Source organism: Kuraishia capsulata, genomic scaffold, assembly GCF_000576695.1.
Source record: "Kuraishia capsulata CBS 1993 genomic scaffold, Kuraishia_capsulata_scaffold_6, whole genome shotgun sequence".
In the NCBI taxonomy this organism is placed as follows: domain Eukaryota; kingdom Fungi; phylum Ascomycota; class Pichiomycetes; order Pichiales; family Pichiaceae; genus Kuraishia; species Kuraishia capsulata.
In genome coordinates this window covers 1,261,097-1,284,375 of record NW_019172955.1, presented here as the reverse complement: position 1 = coordinate 1,284,375, position 23,279 = coordinate 1,261,097, and the positions used below count along the sequence as shown (strand labels likewise).

Sequence of the window (23,279 nt, the reverse complement as noted above, 5' to 3'; positions counted from 1 at the left end):
TCACATATTAAAAACTCACCATCTCCACTTCTTTCTCGATTTCGGCATTGAAATCGACTTGTTGACACCACCCATCAGGTTGTGGGCTTCGTCTCCATCGGTATTGGAGCTGTCCTCCTCGTCACTTCTTTCTTCTTCATTATCAGTCAATGCACTTTCAATTATGGTCTTGCTCACACCTTTAACATTCACCACACTTTCAATAATACCGCTTCCTCTGTGTGAGAACGAATCAGAGTCTGAGAGATGGAGCAGATCGCCCTTTGAAGAGGATCTAGAAGAGGCCGTCAAGTTCCCGTTCTTGGGGACTATAACACCTTTGCCTTTGCTAATTGACCGAGGGTCCGAGAGATCCACAGAATTTCTGTTAACTTCTGGAAGAACAAACTTCTTAAACTCGGCATTCTTCTTTCTCACGAGATTGTCATGAACGTCATCTTCGAAAGCGGCAGCCTCGTTATTATGAACAGACCCGTAGTCTTCGTTGTTCAATAAACTAACTGCAGGCTCTGGAATCACCAAAACGTTAGTTCCGAGAGCTGGCTGCTTCTTGACCACGATGTTTGGAACAGTTGTTTGATTTGGATTCACAGCCAAATTCGAAGGTTTGATTCCATTGGCAGTTGTAGACGTGATGTTGTGACCAATAGCTGCAGAAGACGAACCAGCAACCGGCAGCAGACTGGGAGAAGTCATCGTATGGTTGGAAGGAATTGTGTCCGAGGACTGCCTCTTTGGATAGTACATTGGCTGATGAGCAGCAAGAACACCCTTAGAGGAATCAAGCGAATTCCGCGTGGACAGGTTTCTTCCACTGTTATACAACGTGTGAAGATAGGTTGTAAGGGTTCTCTTGGAAAGAGGACCAGGATTCTCTCTCTTGATGTTTTTGTTGAGATCCACATAAACGTCACTCTCATCAACAATTTCCTCGCCAATGAGCTCTTCGATAACGTCTTCCAATGTCAATACACCGAGAGCGCCAGTATCGTGGCCTGGGGTATCACTAACAACCACCATATGGGACTTACCTTCCTGGAAATAGTTTAGAATGTTCAAGCATGAAGTGTCTCTGGCTGTTTCTGGAAGCGTGGCCAGTGGAAACGAAGAAACTGGCAACGAGTCCTCGGGGTCGTAGCTGATAAGAACTCTCACCAGCAACATTCCAACAAAGTTGGTTGGCTCTCCAGGTAAATGGATAGGAATTCTTGAAAATCCCGCATTGAAAATCTCTTCAACGGTATCCTCGTTCAAAATCGTGTCTGAGCTCATGGTGTACACTTTATCGATGGGAGTCATAATCGCTCCAACAGACTTCTCCTTTAGATCCAAAACAGCACTGATAATGGTGACCTCATCCTGGTTGAGACGCTCGACACCCATAGTTTTATGCAGAGTTACGAGAGTCTTCAAACCACTCTTCTTGTATAGAGTTCCGTGGTCCTGCCCAAGAATGAAATCCAGTAGTTTAGCAATAGGATAAGCCACAGGATACATGATGTACATCAGAAGAACCACAAATGGAGCAAAATATGCCCCGAGTTGCAATCCGTACCTGACAGAAACCGACTGGGGGATGATTTCTCCAAAGATAACAATGGCAATGGTGGAGGAGAACACCGCAAGGAATCCTCCCCCAAGAAATCTATCCAATATGACTGGCAATGTCTCGTTGGTAATCACGTTTCCAAGAAGTAAAGTTACCAACAGCCAGTGCTTTCCTTTGCCGACTAATTTCAAAACTTCCTGTGCATAGTACCTCTCTCGAGGTGTACCTGAGGTTGAAATTACCTTCAGATAAACCTCGTCTTGGCCCATTAACGCCAATGTCAAACCAGCAAAGACACCTCCAAGCAGGACAAGAAATACGGCAGAAAGCATATATACGTAAAACTCGGACTGCGTGAGAGGCTCGTGTTTCTGCGCATTGAAGGAAACATGTCTGGATATGAGCTCAACAGCTGGAATTGGCAAGGCTTTCACAACCTTTGGTAATCCCATAAGTACCAACGAGGCAAAAGTGTTAAATTTTAGCCCAACACGGTCATTTGTGCTAGTTCTTGAATAGGATTTCGGTATTCGGGACTTTCGTAATCGAGAATGCGACATATACAGTTGCTTTGGTTGACTGGATTAGGGAGTGAACGCTTGAGATAAATGAAGTCGACTGAAAATATCAGCAATTGGACACAAAGAGCAATTGAATCTGATGATAATATGAAATAGAACTGACACTGAGGAAAGTTTGGTCACGAGTATAGAGAAGATCGACCTTCTACGTAATCGCGTATTAAAGGAGCAAATGCTACCTTGGGTTGCCTGTTCGTGTGAAATTCAAGAAGTCGTGTATACCACAAACATACGATTACTGTGTCACACGATTCAAGGCCCCGCATTATTATAGAAGGTACGAACTATAGGGCATAAAACAAGCTAAAATACTAAATAGAGATGGAAATTATGATAAGGCCCATGATGGGACATTGAAAAACTGAGAGGACGGAAACTGCGGGAAGAGATCGACCTGAGCTAGTGATAGCATCAGCCGTTATAGATCCACCATTAATCACACACGATTCTTCACACCGTCCCAATGATCTCTGCTTTGATCGCTCAAGTTTGCTTGCACTCAGCAGGCTGGGACTTGGGCTTTGCATTCTCGTCCTCGTCATCATCGTCGTCGTCGGAGTCCTCGTCGTCATCCTCTTCAGAGTCAAAGGAGTCGTAATCCTCCTCCTCAAACTCATCTGCATCGCCGATTTCGTATTGCAAAGCCTCGCCAGTGAACCAATCAACGGCTCTGGGAATCAACTTATCCTTCATGAGCTCTCCGAGTTGGTAGTCCATCTCCAGTCTCTCCTCAAGGTCGTCATCTTCCTCTTCGGCATCCGAATCTTCGGCTTCGGCGCCTTCAACGTCTGGAGAATCCTCATCTTCAGCCTTAGATTTAGGGGCCTTTGGTGGATCGAAGAAGTTGAAGAAAGAATCAGTTGGGACCACCTTCTCTATCGTTCTCACCTGCTTGGTATGCTTGTTCCTCTGCTTTCTCCTTTCGATGTGAACAGTAACGTTGTGGTCGTTATCCTTCCACTTAATGGCGCAGCCCTCTGCGTGGTCGTAGATGAAATCTCCAGAGTAGCCCAGTTCGGACTGGTAGTAATAGGACTTTGTGAGGTACTTATTCGCAAAGAACTCATTTTCCGAGAACTCGAAAATCAATTTGAAGCCAGGAGTGTCCAAGTACTCCATTCTAACATTGATCAAATTGTACAACACCTCAGCATCTCTGTCCGAGATTATTTCGGAAACAGGAGTCATATTTCCAAGAGCAGTCAGCCAGAAGTTGGGTATTCCCTTAACGTCATCACCAATGTCTTCCTCATCTTCCTCCTTGGACTCTTCATCTTCCTCCTTGACCTCTTCGATCTTCTCCTCGGCCTCTTCCTTGTCTTCGTCGTCCTTTAACAAAGCCTCACCTTCCTCTATCTCCTCTGCGGATGGCTCGGCAATACCGATGATGATATCCTGCCTCCTCTTGAACAGTGGCTCATATTTCTTGTGGAACTTTTTCTCCAGCTCCAAGAGCTCTGACTGAAATTCTGCTTCAATCTTAAACTGCTTTTGCTGAACAGACTTCAAGCCGTGTATACGCTGCTTGATTGATTTGGGCAGGTTCTCGACATAGCCAGAGTCCTTACCAACAAGCGATCCCAACTTGTTCTGGATCATGGAAAGCAGTAGCGGATTTGACATCAACTGCTTGTGCAAGTCCTCGTTATTCTCCTCGTTGATGGTGCTTGGGATGGTTGGTGGTGGGTTGTTCTTGAGATAAGACCCGGTAACGGAGGCAGGCGTGTTTTGGGGGGTGGGGGCCTGGGACATCTCCCCGAGTCTAGTCTTGATTGGTTCAGTCATCGATATTGTGATTCAATAGGCCGATGGAGCTGTATTGTTCACAAGGTGTATCCTAAAATTGTTGGAAGGCGAATAGATTACGTGCCACGGGTCAGGGAGAAAAAATCGTTAAAGCGCGGTTTCGTGTGATACTCAAAAAGAAAAAGACTCAGCACGTTTCTTTTACTGAAAAATAGGGCTCCTTAGCATGAAGTTTATATAGCTGCTAATAGTGGATAGCAATGATATTTTCCGTTATATTGGGGTTTAATATTGATAACCAGAATAGATAGTTTGATAATGGATAGGTTTGAAGTAAAAAAATGTGCCCTTCTAGTCCTGTTCGTTTGATCGTTACTCTCCATTCACATATGTACATCTCAAACAGACAGATAACTCAGCTGGAATAGCTTCGAAATCTCCTGTAATAAAAACTCGTCTCGTGCTCGAGTATACTGTGGTGCCCCTTTATTTACATCCCGGAAGGCCCTAAGTATTTCAGTGCATTTTTCTGAATTGTGTGACCCAGTCGTCTTCATATAAGCATCAACAAGACTCGAGACCAGCATCTCAGTCAGGTGCAAATTCAGAGTTTCATTCTGGGGTTTTAGCTCCCGAAACACCGTTCTCACCTTCTGTTTTTGCTCGATAAGCATAGCCACAACCTCGCGTAGTTGCGTGTAGTTCCATGACTCTTTGTGGTGTTGAACTCTGCTAAAGGATCTAAAGATCCTCTCAAACGTCTTGGAGGAAGGCACGAATTCGTTGTATTTCATAAATTCAATGATTCCCGAGGCTTGGATATATGATCTTGATTCATCCATGGTGCTGCCTTTTTGCAAAGGAAAAAAATTGTCAAAGGTTGTTTCTGTTGCTTCTAATGGAACTAACACGTTATTTTCCAATTCCAGCTTCGTGTAGAGCAGATCAAACTGCTCTTGTAAAGCGTATCTTTTTGACTCTGCTAAGGGAAAAAACTGTGCGGGCTTCATCAGCTTTGCTAATCTCAGAGCAAGATCCACCTCGCCAAATGAAGATAAGGTTTCGATCAGATTCCCAAGCAACTTTCCGTTCAATGGCAGGATCCTCTGACAAACCAACAGATCCATGACATTCACCATTGTGCTCCTGTTCTTACTCAAAACAGAGCTTTTGAGGAGCATCCCAATCAGAGCGCTATTGGGTGTTAGATTCTGTTCGATCGCCTTTTGACAGATCTGATCCGTGGAGGCAAGTAATAGGTTTCTCCTAGTTCTCAATGCCAAATGATTCAAAAGTACAAGCACGCCAGGCCTTAGCGGTAATTCTTTCAGCACCTTGCTTACAGACTTCCTGCCAAATTTGGCAAATGCGTATCTGGCTCTAACCAGTACCATTTTCTCTTTATCGGTCAGTCTCATCCCACAGCCTTCCAGATCTCTGGCTATCTCCTGCAGCGGAAATGCTAATGCCTTCAAGTTATACCTCTTAGCACTGAATACAATCTTCATGAACTTTTCAAAGCTGTGGGGGTCAATCTTCAATGATCTCGGTGGATCCAGCTGGAGGAACGTTTTGACGAGGTGTTGAGGAATGGCTTCTCGACGTCCCAATTCTCTGTAAAAACGTAATTGAAGTTCAAGCGGAAATCCAGATGAGTCTCTCTTAATGCTTTTTCGTTCCTGTATTGTCTCATATCTCCCCGGAAACAACTCATCCCATAGCTTCTTCTGGGCGTCCTTAGCCTTGTTCGCAGCACCAATCACTCCTCTTTCTACCAAACGATCGCCGTACTGCGAGTTCAAATCGTTGACGGCTTCTACTATTCCCGGATACAAGTATCCATTTGTTGCCACTTCGCCAACTTTTATCTCAAGCTTCTGCACCAACTCTTCTAACTTTGGTTTTACTTCACTCTCTGGCAGTCTGGTCATACATCGCTGTACCCAGTTCTCTGTGTGAACACTTCGTATCCTTCCCCTTGCACATAATCTGTGAGTCCAGAGCCTTCTGGAAAATAGTGGTGGCATGAAATACCTCTTGTTAATTCGAAAACGACAGATATCTAATGCCCAAATGATTCAGGTTCATGTTATGGAACCTAAATATTTTGGGGCGTGCACTCACCACCATCAGCCTGGGTGAAAAGCGGAAAGTTTCGTCGAGTGTTCAATATCATCAAGTATCTGATCAAGTCCACTTATATACACACTCACTCAATGAAGATTCAGCAGAATGCCTTCACTGTCCTGGAGAGGACTAGTGACTTGCTAAGGAGCAGGATGTTGACTGAACAACCTCTCTGGTACAAGGTTGTGGCCAACAACCCACCTCAATGGGACTTGACCAGGAAGGTCAGATTGGAAAACTTACAACAAGCCCAGGAAGCTGACTTGACAAAAAAGAGCTCGACCGCGCTGTTGAAAACAAAACTTAAACCCAGCCAGGTGAAGAACCATTTGTTGAAGACAAGAAAACTGACGTATATTGAGGATGAGCTCAGAAGTCTGTTTTACGACCAGCATCCGTGGGAACTGGCCGATCCAAAATCGCTGATCGAAAACGAGGCAACTCTGAATGCCAAATACGACTGGAGCAAGATGGTCCAACTCTACAAGAAGCTGGACGGTGAAAGCGTGGTGCAGAGGACATTGTACATCAAGGCTAACCAACCAGAAACGACCATAATCGAGGCATACGACCAGGCAAGACACGAGTACTACCGTTTGAAGATGAACGAGGACATTGAGAACTCTGTTACGTTAGAAGAAAGTACCATGTTTGGAGCTGTGTTCCAGAAGACGCCATTGGAGTATGGCTACGAGGAAGAACAGAAGGTGCTTGAGAAATGGAGAGTGGATGCCATTCAGCAGACCGAGATTCTGACCTCTTCCAGGGAGTCGGCCACTTCTTCAGGCAGCTTAATCGGTGTTGAAGAAGACAAGGAAGACTCCGAAGAGCTTTCGAAGAACTTTGAGGGGTTGTTGGATCAAGCCTCTCAGCAAAACTAGAAGAGTATAACTGACAGTTTCGTGTATATATTGTGCTGGGTATATGAGGCAAATGATGGTTGAATCTGTTACGGAAATTGTGAGTTTTCACTGAAAGTTGCTGACTGTATTGCGGGTTTGTTGTTTATGGCTTTGCAAATTCCACTGCATATGCCTTTGGAGGTACCAGTGCGGATATCCTCTCAATGACATCAAAATACTTCCAATAGCGGTATAAATCATCAATACTGTTTCTGAACCATTTTCTCACCTTTTAAGCACCATTTTCCAAAGATGAACATTCTGTAGTCTAAAAAACTCGTATCCCTCATAGTGCACAATCTCTTGCATATGGAAGCTTTTCTTGCACTTGCGAAAGAACTTTAAATCAGCCTTTCTTCTCTTCCGACTAGCCATATATATGACCGTGTCTCTCTTAGATCCGTCCTCATTGATTTTTGTTCCGTTTGACAGATCCACCAATGTCTGTTCTAGGATATCAAAGGCCTTTTCGTTATAGACACAGTCCGCAGCTAGGATGAGATCAACTTTAGAGGAACAGGATTGGGGAAGTGGTTCTCCCCACGGGAGCGATATCGCTTCAACAACTTCGTCTAATTTGTTGAGGGAAATACTTTTTTGCATTATCGGAACCAGTTCGTCAATGTCGGAGATATATACCTTGAAATCCTCGGGGTACTGATCTTTGTGGTCCACAGTTGCAGCTCCAAGAGCGATTCCAACTACCCCGGTTCCACTTCCAATTTCAACAACCTTATGGACTTGAGCAACCCCATGATTTTTCCTGAGATCCTCGAGTATGAAGTTCCATTTTTGGAGCAAATAAAGAGCCAGAAGATGGCCTGATATCCACAGAACTCCTCCACATCCAACACGGCCTCCATCCTCGTAAATCTCTAGCTTCTTCCCTCCGAGATACTGCTCCAAATTGCTCATATCTAGTGAAATTTCGCCGGATAACGACTTGTGTGGTGCTCTAATCGGAAAAAGATCCTCGTCCATCTGGAAAAATCCATAATCAACGACTGGCTCTATAGATCGTATTATAACATTGTCTACGGGTTCTGGTGCAACGGTAGCTGTCATTGCGGTTTCAACGTAATATTCGCTATATTTTTCAGTATACACTTTTGAACGGTGATAGAAGGAAGGAATAACTTCTTAGTTGAATTCGCTCAATCAGAGAAGCTTAACTATAGGCCTAAAATCAAATTGATCAATGCAGGCCTTTTTCGCAAAATGGCCCAACAAGTTCGATTTTGCAAGGTCTGAAATTTCTACGCAGCCGGGTGATTCGTTAAATGATTTTCCAATCATGATTTGTTGACTCGTGCAATAAATAATGCATTCTTCTATATCTCTCATCACTTTGACTTTGCATGGGACCTCTTTCCAACACCATCGTTCTCGATCGCTATTGGCCGGTCTCGTCCCAATTTTTGTGCTCTAGCGTCCATGCAAGTCCGTTGTTTGTCTGAATGTTTGTGTAGGGTTAAGGTACATCCCTGCTTAGTGGTGCTCACTCTCCAGCCAGGCTCTCCTGCCATTCTCCATCTCACCCTCCCTAGTGATGCTCACCATGGGCTGGCTCCTTCTTCAGTATATAATCCTCAGTCACTGAGATCAAAGCAAAAGCACCTAAACCAATGAAGAAACCGGGGAACATTCCTCTCAATCTTTTAGCTCTGGTGAAGTGGCCTTGATACCTCCAGGCATCTCTGATTTTCGAGTTAGCACCGACATCGTAAGAGCAAAACGCCGATATAATTAACATACCTCTTTTTCCATGGATCACTCACGATTGGCATTTTGTTCCGTAAGCGTTATATCAGTTGCTGGTAGGATTACTTGCTCTCAACTAGAACCCAGACCTGTTTACCAACCTCTAGTAATCCATTGGCTGAAGCGAACTCTTCGTGGGCCGGGTAATGGGAGGACCCATTTATGTGTGTACTACACAAATGTCCGATTTAGGAAGCACACTCCATCGCGTGGCTCTGTCAGCCTTTTTTTTCCGGATATATCAGTACAGCTATACCAATTCCAATACCACTCCCCCAACGCATTCGCCACTTCTTTAGTACTCAGCTCAATTATGTCAGACGACGTGGAAATTCGGCCTGATCTGATCGGTCCGGATAATGACTCTGAATCTGACTACGCCACGGCTACGAGTGACTCAGACTTGGAGGACGACTCACCCGAACTAGCCTTTGCAGAGAGGCTTCTGAGTGAGATACGAGAGGGCACCTACACCTGTTTGGTATGCACCGGGGAAATTGATGGTGAGAGTCAGATTTGGTCATGTGATGCTTGTTACAGGGTTTACGACCTCGCGTGTATCCGTGATTGGGCAAAGAGAGGCTCCTCTACTGGTGCCGATAAATCATGGCGTTGCCCCTCTTGCAACGGGAAGCACTACACTCTTCCCAAGGAGTATAGATGTTGGTGTGGAAAGATATCCAACCCGCAATCAAATGTCTTTCATCCACACAGTTGTGGCCAAACCTGCAATAAGAGCCTGGAAAGCTGTGTTCACGAGTGCTCATTCGAATGCCATCCGGGTCCCCACATGAAAAGGTGTACGGCGCTGGGACCTTCCCTCCATTGTAATTGTGGTGAAAAATCGAGACAGGTGCCTTGTATAGTAACCTCCTATGATAAGGGATGGCAATGCGGAAAAGTTTGTGGCGATCTGTTGCCATGTGGAATCCATAGGTGTAAGAAGGTGTGTCATTCTGGTGCTTGCGGAAGTTGTCCTGAAACGGTGATAACCAAATGTTATTGTGGAAAACACACCAGAGAGGTTACGTGCTCGGAGAGATCTTATAAGAAATCGGATATTGACGGAGAGTTGTGGATTGGCACATTTCCTTGCGAGGATATCTGCAAACAGACGTTTGACTGTGGGAACCACGTTTGTGTCCAGAACTGTCATCCTTACACAGCCAAGTCTCACATGTGTCCTCTTGGACCAGACGCTGTCACGTATTGTGCTTGTGGTAAGAAAAAGCTTTCTGATCTTCTAGAGCATCCTAGAACTTCATGTCTTGATCCCATCCCAACGTGCGGTGAAGTCTGTGGTAAGAAACTGCCTTGTGGCCATGCCTGTATTGACTTTTGTCACGAGGGCGATTGTCGTTCGTGTATGAAAACTGTCGACATGAAATGTTCATGTGAATATTCCTCTTTCACGGTTCCGTGTGCGTTCAAGGTGTCTGGTTCCACTCCCAAGTGTACCCATAAATGTCAAGCCCTGTTGAGCTGCCGCAGACACAGATGTGGTGATGTCTGCTGTGACTTTGAACAAGTTGCTCTCAGGAGAGACAGGGAGTTGCAAAAGGGCCGTCGCAGAGTTGGAGGACATTCTGCTGCTGCCCTGGAAGAGATCATCAATAATATCGAAGCGAAACATATCTGTACCAAAGAGTGTGGTAAGCTACTATCTTGTGGATTGCACAGATGTCAAATGACATGCCATATGGGCCCTTGTAAACCATGTCTGGAGTCAAGCTCTGATGATCTGGTTTGCCATTGTGGTCAGACGGTTGTTCCTGCACCTGTCAGATGTGGAACCAAGCTACCAGTTTGTCCTCATCAGTGTACTCGTCCTACAGCCTGCGGACATAGACCTGAGTATCACAACTGCCATCCAGACGACCAAAGTTGCCCAAAATGTACTTTTTTGATGGTGAAAAAGTGTGGATGTGATAAGAAGGTTGAACTGCAGAATATTATGTGTTACCAAGAAAATATTTCTTGTGGTAGGATGTGTGGAAAGACACTGCCATGCGGTGCGCATAAGTGCACCAAGCTGTGCCATGCCGAAGGCCAATGCCTGAAGAAATGTCCATCTCCATGTGGGAAACCCAAAGATTGTGGACATATATGTACGGATACCTGTCATGCTCCATACACTTGCAAAGCACCTATTCTGTGCAATGAAAAGGTCACTATCTTCTGCAAGTGCAAGAGAATCTCGAAGCAAGTTCTCTGCAGCTCTCCCTCAAAGAACACTGTTTTGGAATGTGATTCAGAGTGTGCCAAGTTGGAAAGAAATAGGAACTTATTACAGGCTCTTAATCTGAAATCGTCCACTGTGATCTCGCCAGACTCTCTTGACAGACTAACTATGGAGAAGGTTCCATACTCTGAGTTTGTTCTGGACATTTTCAGGGACCAGAAAAAGTGGGCCCAGGGAATTGAACAGGTTCTTCGGGATCTGGTCAGCGGTAATCTCATGAGAGAAACATACAGTTTCAAACCAATGCAGAGGATTCAGAGACAGTTTGTCCACGAGATGGCAGAGGCATATAAACTCGACTCTGAGTCCCAGGACCCAGAACCCAAGAGAAACGTTTTTGTCAGGATCAAGTCAGATTCCCACGTCCCCTCTATGAGTCTGGAGGAAGCTTTAGTCATAACTGAGAAGCTCAAAGAGAGGGCCAGAGACAAACTACGGGTCCAGCCTACTACGGCAGAATCATCATCCTTCTACAACGCCATTGCCATCCAATATGTGTTCTTCGGAATGACTAGAATAGCCATCGAAGATGCCATAGGTCCCACCCTGGCCAAGTACAACAGTATCAAAAATCCATCTGTAAAATGGATCAACGACTCGACATTTGTGCTGTACCCAGACGGCCAGCACCAGGAGCCCACAGCCGAGCTTGAAGAAGGCCTCTCCAAACTTTGTGCTGAAATGGCTCCAATTCTTCAAAAGGCTTCAATTGCATTTTCCTGTGCCCTTTGTAAAATAGACAGGACAGGGACTACTTTATTTGACCTGAAGAAGCCAAGCGAAAAGACCGAGGCCTCCAACGACGATACTAAAATCGGTGGTCCGCCCGTCGTTGTGCCTCCCATACCAGCAGACGATTTTAACTGGTACTGAAGGACATTTAATTCTTGTATCTATATAGCATCACATAAATTAGGATCGTATATAAAGGTCAATTAGACACTAATCAGATCAAACGCACCTCACAATGTTTTACTCCGGCCCGGTCGTGACCCCAGACCCAAAAATTTGGCGATGAGATGACTCGTTGAACCCCCGACACCGGTGAAAAGTTTGGTGTTTCTATTCAAGGCCTTCTGCTTAACTGTTTCTACAAATAATATTTGAAAATGCTTTCTGCTTCCAGATCATGTATCAAGCGTGGCTATGCCACCGGAACCGCCAAGACGCTGAAAATCGGTAAGTGTTTCGAAATATCAAACGTCTCCAAAACGTCTTGACTAACCTCCATCAGGTCTGATCCCAGGTGACGGTATCGGAAGAGAGGTCATCCCAGCCGGTCGCCAGGTCCTCGAGGCCTTGCCATCCGAGTATAATCTCAAGTTTGAGTTTGTGGATCTGCTCGCTGGTTTTGAGCTTTTCAAGAAGACCGGAACCGCCTTGCCAGAGGAGACCGTCCAGGCCCTGCAAGGTTCCTGTGATGGTGCTTTGTTTGGAGCTGTTTCCTCGCCAACCACCAAGGTGGCCGGCTACTCTTCGCCAATTGTGGCTCTGAGAAAGAAGATGGGTCTTTATGCCAACGTTCGTCCCGTCAAGTCGGTTGACGGTATCGGTAGACCCGTCGACATGGTGATTGTTCGTGAGAACACCGAAGATTTGTACATCAAGGAGGAGAGAATCTTCGAAAAGGATGGTCAAAAGGTGGCTGAGGCCATCAAGAGAATCACCGAGAGAGCCACCACCAACATTGGTAAGATGGCTCTGGACATTGCTTTGCAGAGACAGAAGGTGCGTGAGTTGGGAGGTGCTTCCCTGCACTCTGTTCCTTCTCTGACCGTCACCCACAAGTCCAACGTGTTGTCTGTTTCTGACGGTTTGTTCAGAGAAACCATTAGAAACCTGTACGACGCCAACCTCGAGAAATACGGCTCTGTTGAGTACAAGGAGCAGATTGTCGACTCTATGGTGTACAGAATGTTCCGTGAGCCTGAGATCTTTGACGTTGTCGTTGCTCCCAACCTGTACGGTGATATCCTCTCTGATGGTGCTGCTGCTCTTGTTGGTTCTTTAGGTGTTGTTCCATCTGCCAATGTTGGTGACAACTTTGCCATTGGTGAGCCATGTCACGGTTCTGCTCCAGACATCGAGGGCAGAGGTATCTCCAACCCAATTGCCACGATTCGTTCCACTGCGTTGATGCTTGAGTTCATGGGCTATGCTGAGCCTGCTGCCAAGATTTACGCTGCTGTCGATGCCAACCTGGGCGAGGACACCATCAAGACCCCAGACTTGGGCGGAAAGTCCACTACCCAGGAGGTTGTTGATGACATTCTCAAGCGTTTCTAAGTAAAAAAGGTGTATAGACACTTTTCGTTAGTTCTCATTGCTGGCCCCTGACTGTCGTATACACTCTTTCCAACCAGCGAATAAGTTCCTGTTCCGCAAAAGACGATTCAAAATATAGAATCCCAACGTAAATTTTGAAGAGCTGACCTAGCTCCTTTTGTGAGGCCGGGCCTCTCGGCTGTGAGAGATCGAATGCCATTTGGTCTAGTCTGTAGTGTTCGCCAAAGACAGCCCAAGGACTAAACAGATGCTGGTTCATAATATAAACGAAAGACTCTATAGCGTCAATGCAAATCAAGCCAGCACAGCAATAATCAAAGAATACGCCTATCAGTAGCTCCTCGCCAAACGTTTCAAATATACCGCTCAGCACAGAGCTAGTCCAGACATGTCTGTAATAGAAGACGCTACTAGTCAGCGGCAGTAGTTTGACCAAATTGCCATTCCTGGCGAGACATGGCATTATCTGTGGATTTTCCCATTCTGGCCTAGTCATTCCATTTGCTGGAAATACCGTTTATTCATCAATTATTTCGAGCGCTAAAAGTGTGTCTATGTTGTAGTAAATGTGGGGTGCGGCGACAACTCTGCTGCTGCACGCCTTATTACACATGCATGAATGCATTTAATCTGAAAAGCCGGTCCACTCTTCAGATACTTCATCTTCTTTGGATACTTCCGAGCCTTCTAAAGGCACCGACACCTGGGAAATGCTTTCATCAGTTCTCTCAAAGGCTGCAGCAAAAAATCCAATTCCACCATCTACCTTAGGAAGACTCCTGACACACCCTCCGGCCATGGCCTCTGGATCTTCGAACGAGCTGAACTCCTCTACAAACCCACGGCGTTTCCAGTCAGGAATTATCTTCTGTCTAGAACAAAGTCTCCAGCCTCTGCTCTTTACTTGTGGGTCATTCAAAAGATCCACAACAACTCTTTCATTCTCTTGAGCGTGGATAGAGCAGGTAGAATATACTAGCCTCTTCGCACTGGGGAAACTCATTGCATGTCTCACAATAGTAAATTGGAACCCAGAAAGTTTCGCCAATCTTTCTTCGTCAACAGCGTCATCAGTCTTAGAGTCCTCGTCAAAAGCTCTTCCAAAAATGCCACTTCCAGAACACGAAGGATCAACTACGAATCCGGTCACGTCTGGAAAGTCTTCTGGATTGGATGCTGTGAAATCACCTACATTGACAGTGATACATCCCAAGGCCCCGGCCTTTTCAGACATCATCTTCAATGTTTTGGACCTGCTTTCGTTTTTTTCAAAAGCTGTTATAGAGCCCTGAATGTTGTTCAAGTATGAAGCCAGGTGAGTGGTCTTATTGCCTGGAGCAGCACAGGCATCGATCACCTTATCACCGGGGGAAGGATGCAAAATGTGCGCTGGAAAACACGATGCGCGATCCTGGATGATGATTCTTCCGTTTAAGTAAGCATCTGAAGAAACAATCTTTTCTTTCGGGTGGACTCCAAACAGGTTGGGAATGTACTCGTCGTGGTAGATTTTGCCCACCTCGAGTTCCTCAAACGAAGATACCTGGTCCAAATGACCAAATTCCTTGAGAATTTTCTCCCTAGTGGTCTTGCATAAATTCGCTCTAAACCACCTCACAGGTGTATCATCCTCCTCTATCAACTCGGAAAGGTCCCGTACCTTGTGTTTCAGCTTCAGTTTCGTGAGTTCAGCTTGAAGTCTGGTCTTATGCCTTAACACTGCATCTTTGATAGGATGTTTTCCAGACTGAATTCTCCCTGATTTTGAAAACAGAAGATCATGCACAAGTAACATGCCCATTGTTTCGCTGATTTTAACTTTTGTTTCCACTTTTAACATTTTTGACTTCTTCAAAATCTCCATTATGAAAGGCTTGTACTGCAGTGTGGATATCACAAGGGCATACAGATGCCTTGGATCAGATGTCACCTTCTTTGCCCTGGCGGCCTCAAATATTCGCGTATTAAGCGACCCCTGCCGAGGATTGTTCACTATAAACTTCTCTGCCTCCCAATACAGTTTCATTTTTGGTAAAAAAAAACTGAATTCACACAGTATTAGAGGTTTCTTAAACTGAGGCTCAAATTTCAATCCAAAAAAAAATAGATTTCGTCTGCCAAATATCACACGGGCACTCAATTTTACCCACAACTCCACCGAAGTTTAAACACATTAAACACATGCAGGTCACTTTCAATAGCTTGCGAGTCTTTCCAGCGCTTTCATTCAATGGTTGACTTCGTGAAACGAGAGCCTGAACAGGCCAATCATTTTGAGATGGACGTTGATGGCGGGACCAATAAACGGTCTGCGGAGGAAATGGAGTCGCAAAACCTGTTGGCGGAGACAGGGTCAGAAGGAAACCTCACCAAGGGCGATACCATCGTTCCAGTAACGGCTCCCAAACTGGTATATACTCCTTTGAAAACTGGATTATGCTATGATGTGCGCATGCGGTACCATGCCAAGATTTTTACCTCATACTTCGAGTATATTGATCCACATCCAGAAGATCCTCGGAGAATCTACCGTATTTACAAGATTCTAGCCGAAAACGGCCTGATCACAGATCCAACTCTTTCAGGGATTGACGACATTGGTGATCTCATGTTGAAGCTACCAGTGCGGGAGGCCACCAAGGAGGAGATTTTGCAAGTTCACACGGAGGAACATCTGAATTTCATCGAAAGCACCAGCACCATGACCAAGGCGAAACTTCTGGAAGAGACAGAGAAGGGCGATTCGGTTTACTTTAACCACGACTCTCTGCTCAGTGCTAAACTTTCCTGTGGTGGTGCTATTGAGGCTTGCAAAGCCGTGGTCGAGGGAAAGGTCAAGAATGCCTTGGCTGTTGTAAGACCACCAGGTCACCACGCTGAACCAGACACCCCTGGTGGGTTCTGTCTGTTCTCGAATGTGGCCGTCGCTGCTAAGAATATCTTGAAAAATTACCCAGAATCAGTACGAAGAGTTGTCATCATTGATTGGGATGTTCACCATGGAAATGGGACACAGAAATCTTTCATCGATGACCCGAGAGTGCTCTACATCTCGCTGCACAGATACGAGCAGGGCAGATACTATCCTGGTACCAAAGCTGGTGGGGCTGATCAATGTGGTGAAGGTAAAGGAGAAGGCTTTAATCTGAACATTCCATGGCATGTTGGTGGTATGGGAGACGGCGATTACATTTATGCTTTCCGCAAGGTGGTCTTGCCTGTATGCTACGAGTTCAACCCGGATTTGGTGATCATCAGTGCAGGTTTCGATGCTGCAGATGGAGATGTGATTGGTGGATGTCATGTTTCTCCAGCTGGTTACGGCCATATGACGCACATGCTGAAGAGTTTGGCCAAAGGTAACCTCTGTGTCGTCTTGGAAGGTGGGTACAATCTAGATAGTATCGCTAACTCTGCACTAAGTGTTGCAAAGGTGTTACTTGGAGACACACCCGAAGAGCTCAGAAGCTCTTTGCCCACAAAATCCGCAGTCGAAGTCATCGACGATGTCGTCAAGATCCAGTCTCGTTACTGGAAGTCTCTGAAACCCTCGTATGCTGGCGTTGATTTCTCTGTACCTGCCATATTTGGCAATTACGAGAAATTCGTGACAAACGGTAAACTTGCTGCGATTGAGGACATCACATACAAAAATGCAAAACTGTACGATTCCGTGAGGGCGAACCAGGCCAGAAAGCTGATGGTGAAGCATGGCTTCATCACACTGCCGATTTTGAATGAGAAAAGGCCTTCCAGTGCTTCGCTGGAAGATCAAGTCATATGCTCGAGCGATGTATACACAAACCAGACCTTGGTGATATCGGTCCATGATCCAGCTCAGGTTTGGGCCAGAAGAGACCCATTCACCGGTATCCTGGACGCCTCTTCGTCTGTGGTTGTGGACTCCTCTTTGAAGATGATCGAGTGGGCAATCAAAGAAAAGTACGCAGTGATTGACGTGAGCATTCCACTTTCGATTAGCGGTCCCAGCGACGACTCCTATAACAACATCAATGCCTCGCAAGATATCTTGCTGTACATCTGGGACAACTACGTGAGCTATTTCCAAGCAACCAAGGTTGTTTTTGTAGGGTACGGAGATGCCTACAATGGAGTGGTACACCTGTGTGGCCATCGTGATGTCCGCAATCTGGTAAAGGCTTCGATAAACTTCCTGGACAAATCGCAATTGAGGGCCATAGTCTCCACCATAGACGAGTCTATAACCGACTGGTTCTACAAGAACTCACTGGTGTTCACAGCATCCAAGCACTCCTGTTGGGGTGAGGGAGAAGCATCTGCTACAGCCAAAAGGCCCAGAAAGAAGTACGGTAGAGTGCTGAGGGCTGACTCAGATGGAATGGACAACATCGTGGAAGAGCGGTTCGAAGAAGCCACGGAATTTATCGCGGATTCCATCGAGGACTACGACGACGATACGGACTCTAGTTCATAATCTCATAGAAGCAGAAAAGTTAGATCGTATAAAAAGGCCGTAAACTTCAAACATACAGATTCTCATCATCTTTGGTTATTCTGTTCAACACTTTATCCAGGCTCTTTGAGTATTCGATAGGATATTGATCTTTCAAGACTTTCGTCAATTTGGTAGCTTTCTTTTCTGCTTTGGATATGTTGGCAGCAAGCTCGGGGATTGTGTTGTTCTTCAGTCTGTCGAAGTTGGCCATATGGGATCGTATCCGTTGTTCCAGTACCTCCATCATTTTCAGCAATTCCTTTGAAGTGTTATTCAATTCACCTGATATCTGCGATTGTAGAACTATGGATCTATCCAGATCTATTGAACTCAATGCAGACTCCAAGGATCCCAACAGGTACTCCACTGGATGGAAAGACGTATTCTGAGTGTTCTGTTCGTTGTGGTTTATGCTCCCTGCGTAAGACTCTGTATCCGAGGCTGTGGATGTAAACGAGTCATCTTCTTGTCCTTCCTCTGGCTGTACTATAAAGCTGGCGGCATCGATTGACGTCGATCGGGAGTGATTCGGCATTGGTGTCGACATGGTTATGGAGAAAGCTGGTTGAGAGATAAGCAATGGGAATAACGAGATTCTTTATCTCATCCGTTGTCGCACGACGTCAGATTTTGGCAGGTCGAACAGGAAATCAGATTCGCTTCTGATAGCGTCATTGGTGATATATGTGCATAATAAATAGCTGAAACTATAATGCAGGATTTTTTTGTAGTAATAATAGTCTTTGTTTGACTGTTTTTCTGATACTGGTGGGTATAGCTCTCTGTGGGTCAGTTGTAGTATTACTATTTTGGGAATTATTGGAGAGTCTTTTCTCAATTTTTCGAAATAATTCTCTATTACCAAAAATTATTCAAGAATCCAACTTCCTACATATAAGTTAAACAAAGCTCAATCATCGAAAACAATCTCTCAAATAAAAATTTCCATTCAACAAAGCTCCATTTTGCGTCGACTTAATGCTTACCCCTCCTTCCGTATCTGATGCTATCATATCTCTCGTCGTTTTCGGTGTCATTGGGATCAAAGGCTCGGGTTATAAGACCGGTTATTCCAAAACGACGTCTCCGCTCGAACCTGGCACGTCTTTGATCAAGAATGAATGAAGTCACTGCAGCACCAGTGGATATCAGCTTGGAGGAGGTGGAATTGGGATCCACGCCTTCTGACTCTCTCTTCTGCTTATGTTTCTGGAAATGCTGGGAAAGCACATGCGTACCACTGTGTCTCGTCTCATAATCAAAAGCCCTTTTCTGGAACTGATCTGCAATAATTGCGGCTCTATGCACTCTTCCTTTTGGCTCAGATGACCTCCCTTCTTGTGGAGCAGACCCTGCCACGGCATCTTCGTATTGTGGTGGGAGATCATCAACATCATAGTCACTGGATTCTGTAGTGGGGAACTCCAATTGTGCTTGTCCAGTGATTGTATTCAGATAGTATAGCCGTTTTGTCTGCTCGTCTACCTTCGAAACCCACCCTCTCGGCAATACGGGTGACTGGTCAATGTGTGTAGATTTATTGTCGGTCATTGTGCAAGTTGGATCAATTAGTTTCAATTGCTGTAGCTGAATGGTCAGGATTGTATATTGTTTCAACAGCAGTTTCGCAAGCCTTTAATATACATTCGAATATAGAGTTTTATATCAGTCATAAACGGGGCGTAACACAGAATCTGCTCAGCCACAGCAAGCGATGCGATGACATGCAAGTACTGTCTCGGCTCGCATGGCATATGGTTATTCAGCTTTCTTTTGATGCATTTGAGGTGGGCAGGAGCCTATCGTGCTTCAAGTGACATGTGGAGGTGATTTTTTGCCGGATGCCACAATAATATGTCTTCGGAGAAGTGATATTAAATAATCTACTGCACATGGTGGTAACGTAGTGAACGTACTAACCTTAAGACAAGACCTAACACTGACTAGACTCCTTACTCCTTGATCAGTAATCTAGTGACTTGAAGTGACAGCCCATACTAATCTCTCTTCCCATGACAAATAATATAATGGGATCTCCTCATATTTTTTTTGGCTCTGTGAAGATTTCAACATCGCCTCATTGCTGATTATTGCAGCAGCACCGCCTTGACATTTGGGACACAGCCTCGATGAAGATAGCCGAGCCGCACACAGCTTGAAAAAATATGCGTCCTTTTAAATCAAAGACGAAAGTTCTCTAGAGTGCATCCCACGTCAATATAGCTTTGGGTCCAAGATCTCGGAGTATCTTTCCACCCAAACCTTGGAAGCGGCTCAGTTTCGGTGACACCCTTCTCATCCCGGGATTGTCCTTGCTCATGGCTCAATGATCACCCGACTATCATCCAGGCGAAGGCTAGGTCAATTTTTGTCTCAAAACCAATAATATTCCTGATGTTAGAATCTCAGCGGTATTGTGAAGGACAAATAATGCCCAATTAAGTTGTTAATGTACTCCATCCCATGATACTCAAGGATTTTTGAATGTACCCGTTTCTTTCCTAAATCAACCAAAGGTCGTGTACCCAACCCGCGTCCGACGACGCGTTAGTTACAAAGTAGATAGATCTAATCAAGTTTGAGCAACGCTTGCTTGGAGGTAATATAATTCAACGCCACAGAAATGTCTTTGGAAAGTGATGAGGGCATCGGATTTGAGGAACAGACAGTCCAGAACCCCTCTGCTGAGTTCATACCACCTAGTGTAACAATCCCCGTATCAGATGCTACTCACACGTACTGTTCCCCAGTACCACAGCAGATACTGGACAATCCAGAGGAGGAGTGTCTATTAGGAGTAGACGAGGCTGGCAGGGGCCCTGTCTTGGGCCCAATGGTGTATGGTGTCAGTTACAGCTTGAAAAGTTTCGAGAAAACTTTACAGAAGAAGTATGGGTTTGCGGACTCAAAGACGCTCTCTGAGGACAAGCGAACCAACCTTTTGAAGGCAATCTGCGACAAGGATCACGATCTCTACAAGAATATTGGCTGGTGTACTACATCTCTGACAGCACGAGACATTTCCGCGGGAATGCTTAAGTCCTCATCGCAGGGAAACTACAACTTGAATGAACAGGCTCACGACACAACCATTGATCTGATCAAGAGAGTGTTGGCAATGAAGGTAAACTTGACAGAGATTTACATCGACACCGTTGGTCCTCCCGCCACATACCAGCGAAAGCTGCAGGATATTTTCCCGCACTTAAAGGTGACAGTCGCAAAGAAGGCAGATGCCATCTATCCCTGTGTGTCTACAGCCTCGGTATGTGCCAAGGTGACCAGGGACATATCGCTAGCAGTGAGCAGAACCACAGAAGACCCTTGGGGCTCGGGATATCCGGGTGATCCTAAGACAGTGGCATGGTTGAAGAATAATATCGATCCGGTTTTCGGATGGGGGTCCATGGTTAGACATTCCTGGCAGACTACCAGAGACTGTCTGTTGAAAAATGGAGGAGTAGAGTTTGTATGGCCAGACGATGTCCAGAAGCCCGAGCAGTTCAACGATTTGTTCACAAAGCGAGCAGACGAGATAACGACACAATGGTACTTGGTAGATTAGAGGGTCAAAGCAAATAAAGCAATCATGAAGAAACATATATTGGTGGTATCGTAATTAAAGTGGAAACTTTTAAAGATGTCCCATAGGTCGTGCGCCCGTTCCAAACCCGGACGGTTGTTCTCCAGGCCCTCCTCGACGAGCTGGCTGGTGGGACATTTTTCTTGCACCTTGAGACTTGACCTTTTCACAACAAGAATATTCTTCTAGAACAACTTGAATAATTGAAGATGTCTACCATTGCCGCTTTGAGATCAATTCGCCCGGTGATGCGCTCGGCCATTGCCTTGCAACCGTATGTACCTGTTTGTTGGCTAGCCTACAACAGACCCCTTACTGCTCAGCTTTGTGGTGATGTTGTTAGCATGTGCTAAAGAGGTTAACTAACAAATCGTCATTTTAGAACTTTGAGGCTCACTGCCGTGAACTTTGTCCGTACTTATGCCGGAAAGTGTATGTGAAAATCCAACCAATTAGCCCTGTTTTTCAATGGATGATACTAACTGCTTTAGCATGGCCGGAACACACCGTCATCAACATGCCCGCTTTGTCGCCAACAATGACTCAGGGTAACCTGTTGAAGTGGCACAAGGCTGTTGGGGACCAATTGGCCCCAGGTGAATCCATCGCCGAGGTCGAGACCGACAAGGCATCCATGGACTTCGAGTTCCAGGAGGATGGTTTCCTGGCCAAGATCTTGGTTGACGAGGGTACCGAGGATATTTTGGTGAACAAGCCAATTGCCGTTTACGTTGAGAACAAGGACGACGTTGCTGCTTTTGCAGACTTCACTGTCGAGGATGCTGGCGAGACTGGTGCCGCTCCAGCAGCCGCTCCAGAGGCTCCAAAGGAGGAGAAGAAGGAGACTGCTTCTGCTGCACCAGCTGCACCAGCTGCAACTCCCAAGTCGTCGTCTGGCTCTGTTGACCGTATTCTCGCCTCTCCAATCGCCAAGACAATTGCTTTGGAGAGAGGTATCTCTTTGAAGAACGTGACTGGAACCGGTCCACATGGTAGAATCACCAAGAAGGATGTCGAGAGCTACAAGGAGCCAGCTCCAGCTCCAGCTCCAGCTGCTGCTCCAGCCGCTTCTGCCCCAGCGCCAGCTGCTGCCTCGGCCACTTACGAGGACATTCCTTTGACTAACATGAGAAAGGTCATCTCCAAGAGACTGACCCAATCTTCCCAGGAAGCCCCAGCATACATCGTTTCGTCTGCGATCTCCGTCTCCAAGTTGCTCAAGTTGAGAGCATCTCTCAACGCTTCTGCTGAGGACCGCTACAAGCTCTCTGTGAACGACTTGTTGATCAAGGCCATCGCCGTTGCTTCCAAGCGTGTGCCACAAGTAAACTCCTACTACCTGGAGAACGAGGGTGTCATCAGACAGTTCAAGAACGTTGATGTTTCCGTCGCTGTTGCCACTCCAACTGGTCTGATCACTCCAATTGTGAAGAACGCAGACTCCAAGGGTCTTGAGACCATCTCCAACGAGATCAAAGACCTTGGAAAGCGCGCAAAGGCTGGTAAGTTGGCTCCAGCCGAGTTCCAGGGTGGTACCATCACAATCTCGAACTTGGGAATGAACCCAGCTGTTTCCATGTTCACCTCGATCCTGAACCCTCCTCAGAGTGCTATCATCGCCATTGGAACCACCGAGAAGAAGGCCGTTCCAGACAAGGCCTCCGAGTTCGGCTTTGTCTTTGACGATGTCATCACCTTCACCGGTACCTTTGATCATAGAACTGTGGACGGAGCCTTGGGAGGTGAGTTCATCAAGGCCCTGAAGAAGGTTGTTGAGAACCCATTGGAGATGTTGCTTTAAGCATGTATAAATCATTGAAGATGAGGTAACGATCAAAAGGAAATAAAAAGCATGAAGGCTTCGAACGAATGACATATATAGTCTGAATTGTTAAATTCTTGTTTAAGATATATTCTCGATGTAGGCTGCCAGTGTCAGTAACTACGATCATCATTAGTATTAAGACTTGTAAATTAGTCCCTCAATCTTTCATTCATGTTTCACGGCCATCTTTTCACTATATA

The 23,279-nt window shown here is 45.7% G+C and overlaps 14 protein-coding genes across 14 annotated transcripts; 6 read left to right on the top strand and 8 right to left on the bottom strand.

The window, feature by feature from the left end:
- Positions 1–15: 15 nt before the first annotated feature.
- Positions 16–2,109, bottom strand: KUCA_T00005436001 (uncharacterized protein; the record flags this gene model as incomplete). The annotated part of the gene is made up of 1 exon (XM_022600632.1): positions 16–2,109. One exon carries the CDS (start codon positions 2,107–2,109, stop codon positions 16–18), a length of 2,094 nt encoding a protein of 697 aa, XP_022461434.1.
- Positions 2,110–2,613: 504 nt separating this feature from the next.
- KUCA_T00005435001 (uncharacterized protein) lies at positions 2,614–3,915 on the bottom strand (the record flags this gene model as incomplete). Its single annotated transcript, XM_022600631.1, has 1 exon — positions 2,614–3,915. The coding sequence occupies one exon, from the start codon at positions 3,913–3,915 to the stop codon at positions 2,614–2,616; it is 1,302 nt and encodes a 433-aa protein (XP_022461433.1).
- Positions 3,916–4,274: 359 nt separating this feature from the next.
- Positions 4,275–5,903, bottom strand: KUCA_T00005434001 (uncharacterized protein; the record flags this gene model as incomplete). The annotated part of the gene is made up of 1 exon (XM_022600629.1): positions 4,275–5,903. One exon carries the CDS (start codon positions 5,901–5,903, stop codon positions 4,275–4,277), a length of 1,629 nt encoding a protein of 542 aa, XP_022461432.1.
- Positions 5,904–6,092: 189 nt separating this feature from the next.
- KUCA_T00005433001 (uncharacterized protein) lies at positions 6,093–6,884 on the top strand (the record flags this gene model as incomplete). The annotated part of the gene is made up of 1 exon (XM_022600628.1): positions 6,093–6,884. The coding sequence occupies one exon, from the start codon at positions 6,093–6,095 to the stop codon at positions 6,882–6,884; it is 792 nt and encodes a 263-aa protein (XP_022461431.1).
- A 246-nt stretch (positions 6,885–7,130) lies between these two features.
- Positions 7,131–7,970, bottom strand: KUCA_T00005432001 (uncharacterized protein; the record flags this gene model as incomplete). The annotated part of the gene is made up of 1 exon (XM_022600627.1): positions 7,131–7,970. The coding sequence occupies one exon, from the start codon at positions 7,968–7,970 to the stop codon at positions 7,131–7,133; it is 840 nt and encodes a 279-aa protein (XP_022461430.1).
- A 478-nt stretch (positions 7,971–8,448) lies between these two features.
- KUCA_T00005431001 (uncharacterized protein) lies at positions 8,449–8,658 on the bottom strand (the record flags this gene model as incomplete). Its single annotated transcript, XM_022600626.1, has 1 exon — positions 8,449–8,658. The coding sequence occupies one exon, from the start codon at positions 8,656–8,658 to the stop codon at positions 8,449–8,451; it is 210 nt and encodes a 69-aa protein (XP_022461429.1).
- Positions 8,659–8,979: 321 nt separating this feature from the next.
- Positions 8,980–11,781, top strand: KUCA_T00005430001 (uncharacterized protein; the record flags this gene model as incomplete). The annotated part of the gene is made up of 1 exon (XM_022600625.1): positions 8,980–11,781. The coding sequence occupies one exon, from the start codon at positions 8,980–8,982 to the stop codon at positions 11,779–11,781; it is 2,802 nt and encodes a 933-aa protein (XP_022461428.1).
- A 236-nt stretch (positions 11,782–12,017) lies between these two features.
- KUCA_T00005429001 (uncharacterized protein) lies at positions 12,018–13,194 on the top strand (the record flags this gene model as incomplete). The annotated part of the gene is made up of 2 exons (XM_022600624.1): positions 12,018–12,087; positions 12,143–13,194. 2 exons carry the CDS (start codon positions 12,018–12,020, stop codon positions 13,192–13,194), a joined length of 1,122 nt encoding a protein of 373 aa, XP_022461427.1.
- Positions 13,195–13,819: 625 nt separating this feature from the next.
- Positions 13,820–15,220, bottom strand: KUCA_T00005428001 (uncharacterized protein; the record flags this gene model as incomplete). The annotated part of the gene is made up of 1 exon (XM_022600623.1): positions 13,820–15,220. The coding sequence occupies one exon, from the start codon at positions 15,218–15,220 to the stop codon at positions 13,820–13,822; it is 1,401 nt and encodes a 466-aa protein (XP_022461426.1).
- Positions 15,221–15,424: 204 nt separating this feature from the next.
- KUCA_T00005427001 (uncharacterized protein) lies at positions 15,425–17,650 on the top strand (the record flags this gene model as incomplete). Its single annotated transcript, XM_022600622.1, has 1 exon — positions 15,425–17,650. The coding sequence occupies one exon, from the start codon at positions 15,425–15,427 to the stop codon at positions 17,648–17,650; it is 2,226 nt and encodes a 741-aa protein (XP_022461425.1).
- A 46-nt stretch (positions 17,651–17,696) lies between these two features.
- KUCA_T00005426001 (uncharacterized protein) lies at positions 17,697–18,218 on the bottom strand (the record flags this gene model as incomplete). Its single annotated transcript, XM_022600621.1, has 1 exon — positions 17,697–18,218. One exon carries the CDS (start codon positions 18,216–18,218, stop codon positions 17,697–17,699), a length of 522 nt encoding a protein of 173 aa, XP_022461424.1.
- A 428-nt stretch (positions 18,219–18,646) lies between these two features.
- On the bottom strand, positions 18,647–19,222 carry KUCA_T00005425001 (uncharacterized protein; the record flags this gene model as incomplete). The annotated part of the gene is made up of 1 exon (XM_022600620.1): positions 18,647–19,222. The coding sequence occupies one exon, from the start codon at positions 19,220–19,222 to the stop codon at positions 18,647–18,649; it is 576 nt and encodes a 191-aa protein (XP_022461423.1).
- Positions 19,223–20,294: 1,072 nt separating this feature from the next.
- KUCA_T00005424001 (uncharacterized protein) lies at positions 20,295–21,236 on the top strand (the record flags this gene model as incomplete). Its single annotated transcript, XM_022600618.1, has 1 exon — positions 20,295–21,236. One exon carries the CDS (start codon positions 20,295–20,297, stop codon positions 21,234–21,236), a length of 942 nt encoding a protein of 313 aa, XP_022461422.1.
- Positions 21,237–21,771: 535 nt separating this feature from the next.
- Positions 21,772–23,055, top strand: KUCA_T00005423001 (uncharacterized protein; the record flags this gene model as incomplete). Its single annotated transcript, XM_022600617.1, has 1 exon — positions 21,772–23,055. The coding sequence occupies one exon, from the start codon at positions 21,772–21,774 to the stop codon at positions 23,053–23,055; it is 1,284 nt and encodes a 427-aa protein (XP_022461421.1).
- Positions 23,056–23,279: the final 224 nt, after the last annotated feature.